Source organism: Aspergillus thermomutatus (genome assembly GCF_002237265.1).
Source record: "Aspergillus thermomutatus strain HMR AF 39 chromosome Unknown NODE_200, whole genome shotgun sequence".
Lineage (NCBI taxonomy): Eukaryota > Fungi > Ascomycota > Eurotiomycetes > Eurotiales > Aspergillaceae > Aspergillus > Aspergillus thermomutatus.
The window spans coordinates 19,552-38,291 of record NW_020798249.1 but is presented as its reverse complement, the minus strand read 5'-3'; the positions used below and the strand labels follow the sequence as shown (position 1 = coordinate 38,291).

The 18,740-nt window shown below is 50.5% G+C and overlaps 8 protein-coding genes across 8 annotated transcripts; 5 read left to right on the top strand and 3 right to left on the bottom strand.

Moving 5' to 3' along the window:
- Positions 1–541: 541 nt before the first annotated feature.
- Positions 542–1,397, top strand: CDV56_104712 (RING finger protein; the record flags this gene model as incomplete). Its single annotated transcript, XM_026758331.1, has 3 exons — positions 542–618; positions 691–966; positions 1,148–1,397. 3 exons carry the CDS (start codon positions 542–544, stop codon positions 1,395–1,397), a joined length of 603 nt encoding a protein of 200 aa, XP_026611887.1.
- Positions 1,398–2,159: 762 nt separating this feature from the next.
- Positions 2,160–4,047, bottom strand: CDV56_104491 (uncharacterized protein; the record flags this gene model as incomplete). The annotated part of the gene is made up of 3 exons (XM_026758110.1): positions 2,160–2,627; positions 2,679–3,958; positions 4,011–4,047. 3 exons carry the CDS (start codon positions 4,045–4,047, stop codon positions 2,160–2,162), a joined length of 1,785 nt encoding a protein of 594 aa, XP_026611886.1.
- A 575-nt stretch (positions 4,048–4,622) lies between these two features.
- CDV56_104289 (M20 family metallopeptidase) lies at positions 4,623–6,019 on the top strand (the record flags this gene model as incomplete). The annotated part of the gene is made up of 4 exons (XM_026757908.1): positions 4,623–4,715; positions 4,762–5,558; positions 5,609–5,748; positions 5,802–6,019. 4 exons carry the CDS (start codon positions 4,623–4,625, stop codon positions 6,017–6,019), a joined length of 1,248 nt encoding a protein of 415 aa, XP_026611885.1.
- A 544-nt stretch (positions 6,020–6,563) lies between these two features.
- CDV56_104051 (putative MFS allantoate transporter) lies at positions 6,564–8,439 on the top strand (the record flags this gene model as incomplete). Its single annotated transcript, XM_026757670.1, has 7 exons — positions 6,564–6,718; positions 6,770–6,988; positions 7,038–7,296; positions 7,356–7,768; positions 7,833–7,898; positions 7,964–8,198; positions 8,251–8,439. 7 exons carry the CDS (start codon positions 6,564–6,566, stop codon positions 8,437–8,439), a joined length of 1,536 nt encoding a protein of 511 aa, XP_026611884.1.
- Positions 8,440–8,601: 162 nt separating this feature from the next.
- On the bottom strand, positions 8,602–10,519 carry CDV56_103847 (putative 2-methylcitrate dehydratase; the record flags this gene model as incomplete). The annotated part of the gene is made up of 4 exons (XM_026757466.1): positions 8,602–9,033; positions 9,087–9,271; positions 9,323–10,100; positions 10,241–10,519. 4 exons carry the CDS (start codon positions 10,517–10,519, stop codon positions 8,602–8,604), a joined length of 1,674 nt encoding a protein of 557 aa, XP_026611883.1.
- Positions 10,520–11,372: 853 nt separating this feature from the next.
- Positions 11,373–13,338, bottom strand: CDV56_103562 (DNA cytosine methyltransferase; the record flags this gene model as incomplete). Its single annotated transcript, XM_026757181.1, has 2 exons — positions 11,373–11,805; positions 11,876–13,338. The coding sequence occupies 2 exons, from the start codon at positions 13,336–13,338 to the stop codon at positions 11,373–11,375; spliced, it is 1,896 nt and encodes a 631-aa protein (XP_026611882.1).
- Positions 13,339–14,549: 1,211 nt separating this feature from the next.
- Positions 14,550–16,487, top strand: CDV56_103225 (amidophosphoribosyltransferase; the record flags this gene model as incomplete). The annotated part of the gene is made up of 4 exons (XM_026756844.1): positions 14,550–14,634; positions 14,703–15,155; positions 15,215–15,902; positions 15,962–16,487. 4 exons carry the CDS (start codon positions 14,550–14,552, stop codon positions 16,485–16,487), a joined length of 1,752 nt encoding a protein of 583 aa, XP_026611881.1.
- A 593-nt stretch (positions 16,488–17,080) lies between these two features.
- On the top strand, positions 17,081–18,499 carry CDV56_102990 (endonuclease III domain-containing protein; the record flags this gene model as incomplete). The annotated part of the gene is made up of 1 exon (XM_026756609.1): positions 17,081–18,499. The coding sequence occupies one exon, from the start codon at positions 17,081–17,083 to the stop codon at positions 18,497–18,499; it is 1,419 nt and encodes a 472-aa protein (XP_026611880.1).
- Between the last annotated feature and the right edge of the window lie 241 nt (positions 18,500–18,740).

Genomic DNA, 18,740 nt, shown 5'->3' with positions numbered 1-18,740 from the left:
CCTCAGCGGCGAATAAGTGGCCAAATACCCACTGAGATGCCGTTATGATTGGGCAGCCAAGATTCGCAGCGGGCAACCCGGAGGCCGGAACCACCGCGCCAAGAGCCATCGCCGAGCGCGGGAGCCTTGGCGGCCTTCGGATTATTTCCCGCCTGGATGGTCTTGGGGGTTCTTGGCGAGTTGCAGCGAGTAGGTGGCCTGAGAGCCCAGTGACAGCTCTAAATGCAGGCTGGTTTCCCCCTCGCGAGACGCAGCCCAAAGCCCAACAGGGCCCCCGCGCTAGTCTTTTTACTTTATGAGGTTGTCGGTTTCCTGACTGCGCCGTCTCCCCACCGGTGATTGTGTTTCGACGGGCTTCGTCAAAGGTGCATGGGCGCTCGCTGTTAGACTGATTGTGCATATTGCACTGACTCGTTGGCTGGTTGTTGGGGCTAGCCGATTTATCCGATTACGTGTCGTCCACTGGCTGTTGGGCAGATCTGTTCGTTGATTTTTTCTTTTTTCTTTTTTTTACTATCCTCTCTTCGTCTACGGAGGGTCTATGGCTAGCACAGGTGAGATCGCAGGGGTTGTTGCGGGAGGAGTCGTCTTATTCGCTGCTATCAGTTTGATCCCTATGTGAGTTTCGACCTATCCACTAATCCCTGTCGCTGGGAATGTTCTATGATTTTCTATACGCTTGGTTGCAAGTGCCCGGAATTACTGGAATCGGACAAATGAAGACAAGATCCACAACCTGAGATCGACAACTGACCAAACTTGGAACGACAGCATCGTCATGTGGCAGCACCGCAGGAGAGCTGCTGCAAGAAGAGCCAGCGAACTCGAAGCACTCCGAGAGCATGGCTGCATGCAACAGGTCGGCGTGGAGAGATGGCTGGAAGGGCAACGGGGGAATACCGTTGCGTGCAGCCGGAGCAGCGATAACAATGTCCACGATTTTGGACGGTACGCGCAAGAACCGTGGTGAGTGATGGACGCTTTCCCTCCCATTCTTGGACTATCAGCCTTCCTTTTTTCTTGGCCTTGGAGACATGCGGGGACAGGGCTGCGCTAGTGGCCTTGGCTGCTCTCATCAGTGAGACATCGTCAATCCGTGATAACACCCATCACTAATACGAAATGATATGTGTCCGTTCTCGTACAGTTCCATCTGCCTCTCGACCCTGCTACCCTCGTCGTCGTCGCAATCCTCGCTTCCCTCTTCGGATCCAGAGCGTCCTCCACAAGGCACATCTGGTCTTGACCCTGCCGCGGAGGCACCCACGCGGGATTGGAATCTGCTCATTCTCAATCGCTGTGGCCATGCGTTTCATTATTCCTGTCTTGCGTCATGGTGGGAATACCGTCCGTACAGGTGCCCAGTATGTCAAGCATCGTACGCCCCGGAGGAATGACATCTAGACCTTCCATTTCCTTTGCTGGCTTTTTGCTTTCTTCCAAGTTGGCTGGACTTTCTTGGAACCGTGTTTAGCGCTTATTTTACTTTTGTCTCTTGGCCTTGTGATGTGGTAAATGACCAAAATGAATCACTGTTCAGCGGTATAGCAGTGCTCTCTTGGCATAATCGCGGAAGAGCAGACTTAAAGGAGGTCGGTATTGAGTTGTCAATTTACCGTCTTTTTGATCAGTACCGCTAGAGGCGATAGCCCCCTCGGCTGGTTGTTTTCTCTGTCATCCATCCGACGAGAAGGCTCGTCGCAGCTCAATTCAAGACCGAAGCACTGAAGCAACCAATAATTCTCCAACATCTAGTTGAGGGGACATTCGGAGAGGTAGTTTTCAACTTGATCCAATGGTGAAAATCAAGAGAGCACCAGCTCAGAACTCAAATCCAACCCAACACTGCATGCCGCAAGAGGCCGGAAAAATGACCTGTCATGGCAGCGTCTCCGCATACCAAGTCATGTGCGCCGGGCTATTCTGGTAAGACAAGTGTCATGCAGCTTGGAGTCAGTTCGACGAATAGCCCGTCTCCCGGGCACATTTTGCCAAGACTTATCCCTGGTTTTCGAACGATTCTCGAAGTTGTCTGTTGATCCAAAAGAGTCCAGTGAGCTCGTGGCTGAAGCACTAATTTATGGTTCCCTATTGATGGCATGGCTTGGGCACCGAGCCTTTGTTGCTCTCGAATCAGATCGGCCAGCTGTGCGTTTGGGTCAACCGGTGTTGTTGTTTTGCCTCGATGTGGATAATTGCTTCTGAGAATATGCAAAGGGGTCACTTCCGCGAATAATGTCGTCAAAGCGTCGGCTGACACGGCTGTAGTTCTGCCCATACCGTCCCAACTCTCGTAGCCGGATAGACACCCAATCTTGATAAATTTTGTCCGCGGTAGCCACACCTGCCATGAAGAGCGGCCACGTGATGCGCACCATGAGATGCGGTCTGCTTCGATGGAGCTTCAGGGATAGCTCTAGAACTAGGGAAACGGCCTTTTCTTGGGACATCAACCCGGTCTGCATGGATTTGTCTGGGAGCAGCCTGTCAAAGCATAGGTGGAAGTATACAATCGTGCTGTAATATGTGATGGCGGCCCAATAGATTGTCTCCATCACACGGCGCCCATCTCCCACGATATCACACGACGGGGCGGCTTTTGCGGATGAGAGAAGCATTTCGAACTCCTAGCATAATCATGTCAGTCTGAGCAGCAACATGGGTCTGAACCGTCTTACATTGGCTATCTTGACTATCTCATCAACAATCTGCCGATAAGGTGCTTCTTTCCAAGAGGTGCTTCTTGGTTGCCGAAATAGCTCTGTGATCCTGAATTGAACCACATGGCTTTTGTGATAAAGGGCTAAGCCGGGATAGTTTTCCATATCATCTAGTTGTGCTTTGGCTGGGTAGGCTTCCCCCCAGAACTTCGAAGGCGACTGTCTACTGATACGATAGAGGTTGCCAAGGTTCAATGGAGTGTCTTCGTCTTCTGCACGAAGAAAGAACCGGAAGAGATCATCGTTGACTTTCTCAAATCCTGGTTCATATATAGCGCCAGGTCCGAAGAAAAGCGCGCCAGGCGTAAAGAAGTAGAGGGTCCACAGCAGGAATAGAGGTACTGCCGTATAAATTAATCTCCCGTCAGATGGGCCAGCTACCGAATCGATTGGACTGCTGGCCGCTCCCTCGATCAAGCTCGGGTCCTCAGCGGAACCGTGAAACAACACAACTGCCGCTTCAGGACTCCCGGCAGTGATTGCAGGGGCCGAAGACTCCTCGTATTTCAGCAGAGGTAAGATATGGTTATGCAGTATGCTTTCAATGCCTCGCAAATGTATGTTGATTGTTGTGGCGCCACTCCCGAACCGGTTCTCATAATCGATCATGAGCCACAACGTTATAAAAATTGCCTCGACCTTCGCCGGGGTCTTCACGCCTTCAGCCAGCACTTCGCGAAGTCTGGATAAGGCTGTACCGTAGTGTACCCTGCCATCGATGTCGGACGAATCACTGATTTGGGGATACACACGTGTACTGTCGCAATCGTGGAGACGTGATCGATGAATTTCACAGGCAGTCGTGGCGAGGATCATGCTCATCACCATAGGTTCCTTGACAGCTACTCTATGGTAGGCGTAGGAGATGGTGGACCACGGCCAATGCTTGCCGAGCAAAGTGACCAGGGCAGAATCTCGAAGATAGTTCAAGCGAGACCGGTCGGATCCCGAGAGAACAAGCGAATTAGCAGCTTGCAGACTACTGTCATGGGTGCAAGCAGGAAGCAAGGGAGATTGCAAGTCGCCCGGTCTCCTCATTGAGCCATGCGAGCTAGCATGGATCCCAGACACCTGACTCTTTCTCGACCCTGTCGTTGACCGACAAGGGATCGGTCCACCCTTCCATTCACAGGCGATTCGCGCGACCGAACATCGCCTGCATTGGGGTTCCTTCTTATTGTCGACGACAATCCGCTCCTCGTCGCATTTCACTTTCCGAATTCGGCACGTACGGCAACCTGCAATCGAATGAATCGTCGCTGACAGGCCACAGAGAGCAGGTGATCCTACCAGTCTTGGAACGGGCTTTTCGGCCAGTCTTGTACATATTGCACTATTAAACAGCCAAAATGTGCTTGCACCAGAGCTTTTCTCCACTCCCTTGCTTTTTCGGGATTTTAGCCTTGACGTGGTTGAACAATCCTCATCATAGATTTGGCTTGAATCGGACAAGTCGATGACTGGTATTAATTGCGCCCCTCAGATCCCAACACAAGGGCAACGGCGGGGTTCACTGGCGGGATACGACTATCCAATGGGTCCACTTATCAAAGACGACTGGCACGAAGGGATCAGATGAGGAGAAAGAGATAAGTCTGAGGTTGAGATAGCCACCCGAAATCGGCAACGAAGCGAGGATGCGGAGAAATGCCGAGTCTCTGTTTGTGATTGGCTGCATCGGCTAATTCCACGTGACCTGGCAGTATCTCAGCCAATCATGACATTTGGAGTCATGACAATCCCCATTTGGCAAGTCAACACGTTGCCGAGATGACAGTTGAAGGTTGCAGCACTGTTGATCGGGTCTTAGCAGAACAAGTATATAAAATGCCTCCGAGTCAGCCTTGGCTTGGAGAGCTCCCGAAGTGATCAAAAAGGACAATCAAGAACCAGACAAGCATAATGCGACTCTCAGTATCTCAGCAACAATTCATCGGGAGCGTTCGCGATGCCATTCGCAAGTATGATGCGCAGCTCAGAGACATCAACAACAAAGTGAGTCTGACTTTGTCACCGCCGTAACGTCCTCTAATCATTCCAGATCTGGTCGAATCCGGAACTAGCTTATGAGGAGCACAAAGCGCACGACCACATCTGCGCGCTATTCGACGCCCTTGAAGGCTATGAAGTGCGTAGAAAGGCCTATGACATGGACACGGCTTTGGAAATTGAATACAAACATGGTGCCGGTGGTCGCGTCGTGGCATTCAATGCGGAATACGACGCACTACCCAACATCGGGCACGCATGTGGGCACAATCTAATTGCGACAAGCTCCATCGCTGCGTTCATCGCCACATGCGAAGCGATGAAAATCCACTGCCCCGAAGAGCCCGGGTATACCGTGCGTCTTCTGGGGACTCCCGCCGAGGAGTCAGGCGGTGGAAAGGTGCGCCTGCTGGACAATGGGGCGTACAAAAACGTCGACGTGTGTCTCATGGTTCATCCCATGCCAATGGTTCCAAGTGCTCCGGATCTCTTGTGCATAGCTACAACGGTGCCAGGAGGCTATCTTGCCAATGATAAAGTCCGCGTGACTTTCACTGGGAAACCGGCGCATGCGGCAGCCGCTCCGTGGGAGGGAATCAATGCTCTTGATGCTGTGGTTTCTGCATACGTGAACATCTCTGTCCTGCGGCAACAAATCCGGCCAGCTCAGAAAATCCACGGGATCATTGTCCATGGGGGAGATCGGCCGAATGTGATTCCCATGTCTGCAACGGTGGACTACTACATCCGGTCAGACACAGTTAAAAGTCTGAAAGTGCTCACGGACAAGGTGATCAAGTGCTTTGAGGCAGCTGCGATGGCTACAGGTTGCAAAGTCGACTATGAATGGTGAGTCTCTAAGAGGCTGTGGGAATGTATTCTCGTGCTGATCATAATAGGGGAATTTCATATGCCGATCTGAAGACGAATCGTCCCATCTGCCAGAGCTTCGTATCTGCGATGCGCGCAATGGGTCACCATACCCTTTACGACAATGCTGGGCAGCCAAACACACTTGGGGGAGGCTCTACAGACATGGGTATGGATCTCTCTGAGAGTGTTCGTTCCAAACGACTAATCTTCATCCTACAGGAAACGTGTCATATGCCGTACCTGGATTCCACGGAATGTTCACTATCCCGGCTGAAGGGGTCAATCATACGCCACAGTTTACAGCCGGAGCCGGGTCTCAAGCATCGTACGAGAGATGTCTCGACTGCGCTGCGGGAATGGCAGTAGTCGCCTGTGAGATGTTGGTGGACGATGAATTCGCAGCACAGGTCAAGGAGGATTTCCAAAGAGATGTGTAGATCATGCAGCCAGTAGAATCTCTCAAGATAAGACCAGAGTATTGGCTTATGCGCAAGATTTGAGCATGATTCGACCTCATAGTTTTCTATCACCTTGTCTGATAAGAGTGAATGAGAGATATGACACCAAATCTAGACTTTCAAGTATCTAACCTCGGCTCTTCTATTCCATTGACACGTCCTTCTTAGGCCGACTCCTGTAGTTGTATTCGTATACTGCCGAAGTCACACGTCGAGAATATATCGCCAAAGCCGCCAAGGCCTGCTAGCTTTGCCGACGCAGCCAATAGATGATACTATCGCAGAGACGGTCAATCATCGGCGCCGTTATCTCTATATCCACAGACTCAACTTTATCTTCGAAAATGCGGGGGGTCAAGATAGAGATAGGGATGTGGGTGGATATAAATAGGGATGTTGATATACGGAATGAAGCGAGACTGCAGAGGCGCATCTTCGAATACTCCAGTTATCCTACCGTTGCCCTTCTCAGCGTGTTGCGATCTGATCTCGAGCATTGATTGCAAGTATATTGCAGTTCAATATGGGAAATATGTCAAGAGAGAAGACACTGCCAAACAGCAAGCATGCCGATGACCAAGCAAGTTTGGACATGGGCGCTCTGCAACAGATTCAAGAGTCCCCCTTTGCATTTTCATCCACCGCAGAGAAAAGACTCGTCCGAAAGATTGATATTATGTACGTTCGACATGCAATCTGTGTGCCATTCCTTACTAACAGCTATTTGAGGATCCTCCCTATTATGACATTCGCCTACATGATGGCCTTCTTGGATAAACAAGCCCTCAGCTACACAGCCATCATGGGCCTGCGAACGGATCTCAAGCTCAGGGGATCCGAGTATAACTGGTCAGGCAGCATATTCTACTTTGGCTATCTGTTCTTCTCATACCCAGCCTCGATTCTCATGGTCAAGTTTCCGCTGGGAAAGTATCTGGCCTGCAATTTGTTCGTCATTCTTCCTAGTCCTCTAGAGATTACACTGACAATGATCCAGTATGTTATGGGCTATTGTTCTGGCTTGCCATGCCGCCACGACCAATTTCGCCGGGCTCATGGTGGCCCGTTTCTTCCTGGGGTGCACCGAGGCGAGTGTCTCCAGTGGTTTTAGTCTGATTACTTCGCTGTGGTATCGGACGTCTGAGCAACCACTCCGGCATGGGATCTGGTTCTGCGGAAACTCCATCTCAATGATCATTGGGAATCTCATTGCACTGGGAATCTGGCAAATCAAGACCGGCCTGGAGCCGTGGAAGGTATGTCTACATTCCCTCCAAGGTGTCCGATTCTATTCTTACAATGTCAAACAATGCAGTGGCTCTTCATCATCTTCGGCATCATCACCTTCCTCTGGGGCATCCTCATGTTCTTCCGTCTCCCCGACGCGCCCAATACAGCCAGCTTCCTCACAGAAGAAGAGAAGCTCATCGCCATCGAACGGCTCAAGGCCAACAAAGCCGGATACAAGCGCAATAAGATCGATTCCGCCCAGATCATCGAGGCATTCACCGACCCCAAGACCTGGCTGCTGGCCGTCATGATTCTGGGGTCCAATATTCCCAACGGGGGGTTCACAACGGCAAGTCCAGTCCCCAAGGTGAACACCACTGATGCTAACACGCACCAGTTCTCAAGCCTAATTCTCTACGGCTTCGGCTTCTCGACCTTCAAAACCTTGCTGCTGGGTATGCCCGTCGGCGCTGTAATCCTCGTCTTCGTCTTACTCTCGTAAGCCCCCCTCCCCCTCCGCCCATCTTCCCAAATCTGAACCTCTCTGATCGAACAATGATAGCTCCACCCTATCCTCCAAAATCGAAAACTGCCGCTGCATCGTCATCGCCGCAGTAGGCTGCGTCAGGTACAACCTACAACCTCTCCAACTAATCCCACCCCCACCACGACTCGCAACTGACAATAGCACAGCATTCTAGGCAGCGCCCTCGTCTACGCCACCGACTCCATCGCCTCGCGGTACGCCGGCCTCCTCCTGATGGGCGTCTACTCGGTCAGCATGCCCCTGTCTCTGGCAATGGTTGCCTCGAATATCGGCGGCTTCAGTAAGCGGGCGACTGTCAGCGCGATCTACTTCATTATGTACTGCACGGGGAATATCGTTGGTCCGCAGTTGTTTTTTGAGCGTGAGGCGCCGAGGTATCAGGTATGTGTACTCTGTTTACACAGATAAAAGGGCTGGGCTGATGCGATGGCAGAGTGGATTCCAGGCGGTCATTGTTTGTTTTGTGGTTGTTGTGGTGGTGGCTCTTGTTTTGGGGGTGTATCTGCGGTGGGAGAATCGGAGGAGAGATAGGGTGGCTGGTCCTGTTGAGGACGCTGAGAAGCCGACGGAGTTGGTGGACACTACTGATCTGAAGAATATGCAGTTCAGATATGTCTACTAGACCAGATCTGCACGCAGAGGATCGATACACTACCTGTTGAAGAAAATATTCTATTTTTGTGCTATCGTAACTCGGTGATTTGACCATAGGACTAGAAATTCCTTTGTATAATAACATAACATGCTAAAATCAATTCTAATTTTGACACAATCATTGAACCCTCTAAGCAGCAGTGACGATCTTGTCCGTGACATAGAGGTCAACGTACTTGTCAACGTCGTAGTTCTCCAGAGCAGAACGGTCCAAGCCAACTTGCAGAAGCTCGTCAATACGGGCCTGGTCGAAGTGGGCTTGCAGGTGGCGCTTGTACTTGGACACAATCTCGGGCTTGGCCTCCTCACGTCTGAGGCGGTGTCCCAGGGGAGCCTCGACAACGACCTCCTCGAGAACGGTGCCGTCGTTCAGGGTGACAGTCAGAGCGTTGGGGATGGTGCGCTTGGCGGGATCGTGGTAGTCAAGAGTAAACTGAGGGTCCTCCACACAGCGGATGCGCTTGCGCAGGTCCTCAACAAGAGGCGAGGTGGCGGCCTCGGAGCCGTCAGCGTAGTCCTCGGCGGTCAGGCGGTTGAAGGCCAGCATGGTGGCAACCATGTACTTGAAGCAAGATCAGTAAAGATTCCGAGATCGAGTCCGAGCTGGAAACCTACCTGAACACAGTGGTCACGGTCCGCAAAGTTGTCCATGGCCTTGAACTGCTTGTCGATAATCCGGATGCAAGCCTCATGAGTACGGTTGGTGATCTCCTTGATGTCCTTGGCGCTCTTGCCCATGGCTGCAAGCTTCTTGTTGATGATCTGCGCGCACTCAATGGCGGTCTGAGAGTGGAACTCGGCTGCCAAGGATTAATACTGAAGTCACCCAAAATTGTTTCACGTAAACTTACCAGGGTAGGAAACCTTGAAGAGAACATTCTCCATGACGTAGCTGCCGTACGGGCGCTGGAACTTGAACTTGTTGCCCTTGAACAGAACATCATAGAAACCCCAGATGGGGGCGGACAGAACGGTGGGAACACCGCCCTCGCCCCTCTGGACCCTCAGGACAAGGTTGACAGCACGCTGGCAAGCATCACCAGCGGCCCACGACTTTCTGGACATGGTGTTGGGAGAGTGTCTGTAGGTACGGAGACTCTGGCCGTCCACCCAAGCCTGGGTGATGGCATCAGCGGTCTGCTTCTCGTTGAGACCGAGCATCTTGGCAACCACAGCAGTGGTGGCAACCTTGACCAGCACAACGTGGTCCAGGCCGACCCTGTTGTACGAGTTCTCCAGGGCCAAAACACCCTGGATTTCGTGGGCCTTGATCATAGCCTCCAGCACCTCTTTGACCTTCACAATCTTGCCATTCCCGATGTTACCTCCGGCACGGTTGGTACGGGAGATCCAGTCAGCGACAGCGAGGATACCGCCCAGGTTGTCGGATGGGTGACCCCACTCGGCGGCAAGCCAGCAGTCATTGTAGTCAAGCCACCGGATCATGGCACCAATGTTGAAGGCACCATTGACAGGGTCCAATTGGTAGGGAGTACCAGGAACACGGGTACCGTTAGGGACGACAGTACCCTCAACAACGGGGCCCAACAGCTTGGTGCATTCCTTGAATCTCAAGGCCTCCAGTCCGCAACCCAGGGTGTCGAGGAAGACCAGACGGGCAGTGTCATACTAAATCAAATCAGCGCATGAGTTACTTCCATCTAGCAATTTCGAAATCAAATAACCAAGCCCCAGTCTCAATTGATCAATTGTACATTGAGGCCAAAAAAAATCAAATGTGTGTAAGGGAGAAGCCAATGGACCCATACCGCCAAATCAGAGTTCACACTATAGTTGTGAACATAATCAGCCATATCCTTGATCTCGGGATCATAGCTCTTCTCTGTCGGAGCAGAGGGAGCACCGTGCTGAAGGGCAGTCATTGTCGAGAACCGCGAAACTCGGGGAGCGCAGGGGTTGACGGTCTTGGTGAAGGAGTTGAGAGCGACAATGCGGGAGGAGGGCCTGGAGACGGAGACGATGCGGGACTGCAAAGTGCGGGGAGACCTGTGGGTCAGCCGTCTCAGCGCCGAACACGAGGCAGACATGATGGAAGGACAAGGGAAAGAAGGAGGATGCAATACTCAGGAGACAGAGGAGAGGAGGGGAGAGGACAGAGGCCAGAAAGAAGAGTAATTAAGGATGGTCGCTTAGCAGTGGAGGAAGAGGAAAGGGAAGAAGAGGAGAAAAGAAGGGGAGAAAGGGAATGCGAGGGATAATTGTTGAGGGAGCTCGAACTTCACGCTGGACCGAGGCCGTTTTGGTTGGTGTCCTGCGGTTACTCCCGGCTATCCGAATGTAAGACAGATAGAGGATGGCCATCCTCATCCTACGGAGTACTAATGATCATAATGTCCAGACTTTCCTCCGGTGTCGGAAAATCGCATTGATCTCCTGATTCAGATGATTCGAAAACTCTGGATCTGTGGTGACCTCAACGGCATCCAGCGGCATGATTATGCTGTTGCTCGGCTTCATCGGAAAACACTGCGGATGTCTTTTTATGACACAAACTTGATTCTTTTACTATCACTGAAGGGCTATTGAACAATCCGATGATGTGAATGCTGTTTGACCAAGAGTCAAGAGTCGAGGCAGAATCCTTCTCTGCCGATGGTGATCGTCAAAATCATCCCTTGGATGCTCCCCGCGGTCGGACGGCATCTTTCCCATTTCCGCGGCTATGCTATAGCTCCATATCATGGACAGAGCATATGGATCAGCCGATTGGCGATCAACTGACTACACCAGTCTCCAGTATAGATATGGATCCTGGAGGAAACCTCACTCTTTCTGACCGGTTTTCAAACAATCGCTTGGTATGAGGTGCACGAGGACCAAATCTATTAAGTTTACCATAGAGATGAGTACGAATCAAAGAAACCAACAGCTTTGCCCTCGTCACGAATCTCCAGCTCTGAATTCTTGCTCGTCTGTACGCTGCAACGACTTGATGATCTCACGGTAAATCGCTTTGGACAGCGCAGGAGGGACGGCATTGCCGATTTGCTTCCGAACTTCTCGTGCTCCAAACCGATGGTCCAAAGGAAACGTCTGCAAACAGGCGAATTCGCGGTTTGTAAAGCCCCGTGTGCCAGATGGATGGTAATTGTTCTCGCCGCCACTGCAAGTCACGGTTTTTGCCTGCTGATTCGCGTCGAAGGGGGCTCTTGTTCCATTCCGCAGTCCTCGGCTCCTCGCACCTTCGACATCATGGTCCAGGGCATCTGGGGGGATGTTGGATATCATCTGGTCGATTGTTGTGTAGTCGGAAAGCCCAGATCCTGGCAGTCCATGGGTAGGCTTTGGAAACGGTGGCAACACTTCGCCTGGTCTAGAAAAGATATCAGCTTCTACACATTGGGAAGACAGGAGAGGATCAATACGAAAAGCAGGATGCGTACCCGGAAGCAATGATGATGAGCCTTTTTCGTGATTGCGGCACCCCATAGTCCATGCAATTCAAGATTCTCCAACGAACAGAGTACCCTATCTCGATAAAGTCCTGGATGACTCGGTGAAAAGTCTCCCTGTGCCGATCAAAAAGTCCACTGGTCTCTTCCATCGTGTGAACTCTCGGCTTCGACTTCTTAATCATGTCCGCACAGGAAAAGATGCACGCCGAATTGGCATCATCGTTCACACTGTTGATCGTATGTGCTGGCGAAAACGTCTGGCACGGAGGAGAACCATGGCTGACGTCCACTTTCAAAAATTCTGGCTCGTTTGTTAAGAAACTGAAGATGTCACTTTGTTCACACAGCGCAGTCTCAAAGTTCAAACGATATGTGGCAATCGCATGCTCGGACTGATCAAATGCCCACTTGATATGCAGACCAGCCTTCCAAGCACCACAAGAGACGCCTCCTGCACCGCAGAAGCCGTCGCCAAAGGTATACTTGCGATGTTTTTTCTGCTCCCTGACGTCTTCTTTCTCGAGCTCGGTAAGATCAATAACAGGGTCTGCATCAAGCACTATGACTGGAGATTGTGACTTGGCATCAGCATCAGCACTACCAAACGGACGAGTTTCACCTCGCCATGACTGTCGTAAAGTGGTCGAATCTATTGCAAAGCCTTTATCAGATTCTTCGCATGACAGGTACTCTATTGCTGCCTGAGCTGAGTCAAGGTTCTCCTTCAATCGACAGAACAGATCATTTGGCCGCTTTCGTTTCTGAAGATCTTGTTCAACATGGCAGCAGCTTGTGAATCGAATATTGACGAAGCGCTTGACGATGCTCAGTGGAACTTCTGCTGACTCATTAACGATCCAGACCAATTCATTGAACCATTTGGGTATATAAGGTCCCTTGTGATTTCTCGTTCGGATCAAGTGACGGCCTTGAAAGTAGATCTCTCCAGCAGTATCTTGAAGCACAGTTTCGATTCTGAGATAAAGGCCATTGTGAAGCTCAAGGGAATGCCCAGCTTTGTAGACTATTCCGTCTACGCAAGCGTGGTTGATAGGTCGCTTTTCCGGTTCCGAGGCCTCTTGAATCGGCAGAGGTGCTGCGGCGGCGGGTGCAGGTCGGTCCCAGTCTTGCAGAAGCCGCTCGAAGCATTCGTCTGTGAGATAGTCGCCTTCTACCACCAGTAGCTCAGGGCCCGAGGTAAGATCTATGATTTCTTGGTGACTTTGAGGTCCCAAGGGGAAAGGTGTTGGGGTGCGTCGGCTGCTTCCAGGGTAAGATTGTTCGTCATCAAGGAAAAATGATCGATCGGGGTCGTTATCGATAGTTACACTGCTGTCAGTGTCGCTGTCGGTGTCACAGACGCCAGAATTATCACTATCATCGACGTATATGGGCTCTGAAGGTTGGGGAAGCTCCTGGGAATGAAACGAATCGTTTGTAGAACTGTTCATCTTCACTGCAGCATGTAGGCCTGGAGGATGATGTAGAAGACCTTTGAGTTATTCTGAAGTGTACAAGAGTTTGAGTAGAAATGGAGTCAACTAGCAAATGCTGGAAAGGGGAAATTTGGGACAGGAAGGGAATATAAGGAGCGTAACAACCAAGAACTAGAAGATACGCCATGGTATAGATCATGTTGATCAGGATACCAGAGGGGAGAGTAACACAAGTAGAAATTTTTAGCAAAGAAGTGGAGCAATCAACCATGAAGACGTTCAACAAAGAGATAGCAAAGCATTGAGCAGTGAGCGTCAGTACTAAGTACATCAAAGGCTTATTTCCAGCAGTTGATGAGGCTCTGCAGTCTCTTTCACAAGGAACCTGTTTAGAGAGTTAGCCAAAAGAACTTCATATTCAGATCACCAGTAATTTGAGTTGAGCTACGTCTTGTCTAGTCAACTTTGTCCATCATACAGAGAGATATCACTCTATCATCAGAAGTGAGTTGATACTGAAAAACAAATCAAGTATGTTTGTCCTGTTTGTGAAGGCAAGTTGACAGCTTATGTCATCGCCGGTCTCGGTAACTAGTTAATGCCTGAGGCTCCGAAGCAGTGCCTCGCATAATTCTCTGGGTCATGAAATTGCCTTTGGTTTAGCGGCATCCGCAAAATTTCTGTCTCTTCCACTCACTGAGCGGTGGGGAAGAACCACAGCAGAGAAGAATTAAAGAATATGAGGGTTTCGTCTGGTCCCAACTTTTCCCTCTCTCCTAACTCTTCCTTCACCATGATACCTGTTCATTCAATAATCCCTTCGTGGGCTTTGCTTTGAGCACCATCTTGACTCTAGTCAACTTTCCAGTGGCTATTGATTGTTATGTCTCAATAAGAGAATCATTCTCGAAAACCCCTCGTCTTCGCCGACACTTCCGGTTTTTTTCTTCATCGCCCCCCTCCCCTCTGTGTGCGCGTGCCTGAATTTTTGCCTCTAGATGTGAGTATCACTCGAACGAATTCTCAATTTCAATGCATTCCATTCCTTCTCTTTTATGATGAATTTCGGTTTTTTTTTATAGATGTTAGACTTCCTAAGCATCCTTGCGGAGAATATCCGATCTGACTTTGAGTTGCTTTGTCTTGATTCGTCTTGCCGTTCAGTCTGATTTTCAGGCTTAATGCTGATATCATGAATACTTCTAGAATACCCTTTTGTCAGCAAGATGTGTGGTATCATCGGTTTAATATTGGCGAATCCCACGTCGTCTGCCGCCGTCGATCTTCACGAAGCGCTCTACCTCCTACAACGTGAGTATCTGGACGACACACAATGCCTTTCGAGGATCGAGACTAATGTTCAATTTGCGAATTACTAGATCGAGGACAAGATGCTGCGGGTATTGCAACGTGCGCGGCAGGTGGTCGCATCTTCCAGTTGAAGGCCAACGGTATGGCAGCCAAGGTTTTCAATGACGGTGCGAGAGTGGCGGACCTCCCAGGCTTCATGGGCATTGGACATTTGAGATACCCGACTGCTGGAAGCAGCGCGAATGCCGAGGCTCAGCCTTTTTATGTGAACAGCCCCTACGGTATTTGCCTGGCCCACAACGGAAACCTCATCAATGCTCCCGAGTTGAAGAGATACTTGGATATCGAGGCTCACCGTCACATCAACACCGATAGTGATAGTGAGCTGATGCTGAACATCTTTGCCGATGAGCTCAGCGAGACCAAGAAGGCGCGTGTCAACAAGGAAGATCTCTTTGCAAGCCTTAGCAGGATGTACGAGAGATGCCAGGGTGGCTGGGCTTGCACGGCGATGCTGGCAGGTGAGCTTATTCATAATTCTCATGGTGTTTTTCTGAATATCAACTGACGATCATGGTAGGGTTCGGTATCCTCGGTTTCCGTGACTCATATGGTATCCGTCCTCTGGTTCTTGGTTCCAGACCCTCCCTGGACGGCCCCGGCACGGATTACATGATGGCGTCCGAGTCGGTTGCCCTGCACCAGCTTGGATTCAGCAACTTCCGTGATATCCAGCCTGGTGAAGCCGTTATCATCGAGAAGGGCGGAGAGCCGGTCTTCCGTCAGGTCGCGCCGAAGAAGGCATATGCTCCCGACATTTTCGAATATGTCTACTTCGCGCGGCCCGACTCCGTCATCGACGGTATCAGCGTTTACCGGAGTCGTCAGCGCATGGGTGATCGCCTTGCCGCGAGGATCCTCGATGTTCTCGGACCTGAGATTGTCAAGGACATTGACGTCGTTATCCCCATCCCTGAAACGTCAACCACGTCGGCTGCAGCGGTTGCGCGTTATCTGGACAAGCCTTACTGCCAGGGCTTCGTCAAGAACAGATACGTCTTCCGTACCTTCATCATGCCTGAACAGAAGACTCGGCAAAAGGGTGTCCGTCGCAAACTGAATGCAATGCAAGCCGAGTTCAAGGACCGAAATGTCCTCTTGGTAGACGACAGTATCGTGCGCGGAACTACCAGCAGAGAAATCGTCACCATGGCGAGAGAAGCCGGGGCTAAGAAGGTCTACTTTGCTAGTTGCGCGCCGGAGATCACGTAAGTCAAGATTCAGATTCTCATCCATGACGATGACAATTTACTCATACACCTAACAGACATGCTCACGTGTACGGTATCGATCTGGCATCGCCCAGCGAGCTCGTTGCACACGGCCGCAATGCCGAAAGTATCGCGAGACACATTGGCGCTGACAGCGTCATCTTCCAGACTCTGGACGACTTGATTGGTGCCTGTGCCGAGATTACCAAGGAAAATGGACTGAGCGAACCTGTCAACTTCGAAGTCGGAGTCTTCTGCGGCAACTACATCACCCCCATCGATGACGGCTACTTTGACCATCTCGAAAAGATCCGCGGCGAAGGACGCAAGATCAAGGCCGTCGACCGTGCCAAAGAGGCCGTCACTCATGGTTTCGCCAATGAGCAGGACTACCAGATTGCTGCTAACGGAGTTAAGCTCGATCAACATGGCAAGATCATCCCTGCCAATTACCCTGGAGAGTCTGAAGTGCCTCAGGTCGGCTTCAACCGGTGCAGCAAATCCTTGACGCATGAAGAGGAACCTCCCAAGGTCAAGGATCGTATGGATATCAGCATCCACAACATCGCTGATCACTCATGATCATGGTTTCCTCTTCTGATGGATTGCTATACCAACGGTGTATTTGTGTTTGGCGTCTTGGAGTTTGTATGCGATAGAGAAAAGCAAGATCAAGGGCGGCTCTCTGTTTTTGATGCTTTCCATTGCATAGCTAGGACTGGAGAAAGGGATGGTGCTCCCCTTCCATGTCATGCAATTGATGGATCTACGATGAAAATCTTTTGGCACACATGTCATGAGGCTTATGGTGTATGTATATAGATAGAACTAGATCGGCGATCATAGATCGGATCATGTGATATGACGAATATTGAATCGAAGAATCTGACGAGGCTATCATCAACCTTGGCACTGATTCTCTCCCTCATCTTTTATTGCACATTGTCGCTCTGGAAAAGCAAGAGTCACGATGACAGAATATTAGAGCCATTGTCCTTGCGACTGTAGTCCCTCGAGTTGAAAAGTCACCTAAGAGGATACTGCTTACCGAACTGTTCTTTGTACTAATGTACCATTGTCCATCAACCACCGCCCGATAAAGATCACTTCTTTATCCTCGTTTATGAATTCCATCTCTAATCTTGTCTCTATTGATTCTGCCGTGTTTTCTCAGCATGACAGGTCGTGTCACACGTTCCGCAGCAGCCCGAGAGGCAGCTTTGCTTGCGGCAAAGATACAGCATGTCGAGCCGCAGCTAGCCGATTCGAATTCTCCGGCCAACACACAGAAGACTAGAAAGTCTACAGCTGGTCGTCAGAGAAAACGGCCCAGTGAGCAACCAGAAAAATTATCAAATTCCTCAAAAAAGAGAAAGACAAAAGGCACTTTGCCAAGTCTCAATGTGAATGACGACCTTCCGCACAATCTGGGCTCGGTCTTTCAAACACTTGAGAATATCAATGCAGATCTTAAACTCAGCCAGCAAGACCCTGGCATCAAAGAAGAAGAACTAGACAAACTTGCAACTGAACTTCAGAAGACCGTCGACAAAACTACAGAGATACTACCCCAACAAGCCAAAGTCAGCAAGCAGAAAAACCCATATGGTCTTACTCCCGGAGCTACCCCATTTCCTGAGTGGGCTCGGCCCACACCTGAAGAATGTGAGGAAGTGAATAGGCTCCTCTCCAGTGTTCATGGAGAAGTCATCCCTCCTGCTAAGATCCCGGAGCCTTCTCTCACGGTTACCGGGTGTGGCGAGGTCCCTTCAGTGTTAGACGCACTCATTCGCACGCTGCTCAGCGGTGCCACGACAGGGAGAAATTCTGCTTTGGCTTTCGGTGGTCTGGTACAGAGGTTCGGTATTCTTGATGAAGGTATCGGCAAGGGAAGTGTCAACTGGGAGGCCGTCCGTCAAGCACCGCTGAAAGATGTCTTTGAGGCTATCAAGAGAGGTGGTCTGGCAGACGTCAAGAGCAAGAAGATCAAGGCAATACTGGACATGGTTTACCAGGAGAACCAAGAGCGCAAGAACATGCTGGTGAAAGGAGAGTCTGACGGGCCCTCGGACCTCGCAGCAAAGACTGAGGGAGAGAAGGAGTACGAGATAGCTTGCGCTGATCAGAATTTCCTCTCACTGAATCACCTCCATACTCTCAGCACGGAAGATGCCATGACAGAGCTGGTGAAGTACCCAGGAATCGGTCCGAAAACAGCGGCTTGTGTCATTCTCTTCTGCTTGCAACGCCCATGCTTTGCCGTCGATACTCATATTTTCCGTATCTGCAAATGGCTCGGCTGGGTGCCGCCAGGTAAAGCTACCGAGGTCACTTCTTTCAGTCACCTTGAGGTTCGCATCCCAGGCCACCTGAAATACTCTCTCCATCAACTCTTAATTCGCCATGGAAAGACTTGTCCCAGATGCCGAGCAATCACCGGGCAGTCCTCCGCTGGCTGGGAGGATGGGTGTGTGATCGACCACCTTGTAACTCGAACTGGGAAGAGAAAAGAGGGAAACCCGAAGATGCCTGTGGTTAGCAAGAAACGGAGTGGACGAAAGACGCGCACTGACACTGATGAAAGTGATGAATGAGATTGTCGTTTCTGTTAGCGTAGATTTGTTGCTAGTTATATATTTACTGATTACAGATCTTAAAGGTATGTGGGGACGAGCCATAAACAGTCAGGAGTCGTGAGAGGATGATTATTGCTTAATACCCTGTGTTTGATACTTTGAGTCAGCTAGCTAGATCTGCGAATGAACCATGATCTCTATTTTTTTTTTTTACTCGGTTGAAGCCATAACTACAGTAACTATGGATCTTTGCTTGTTT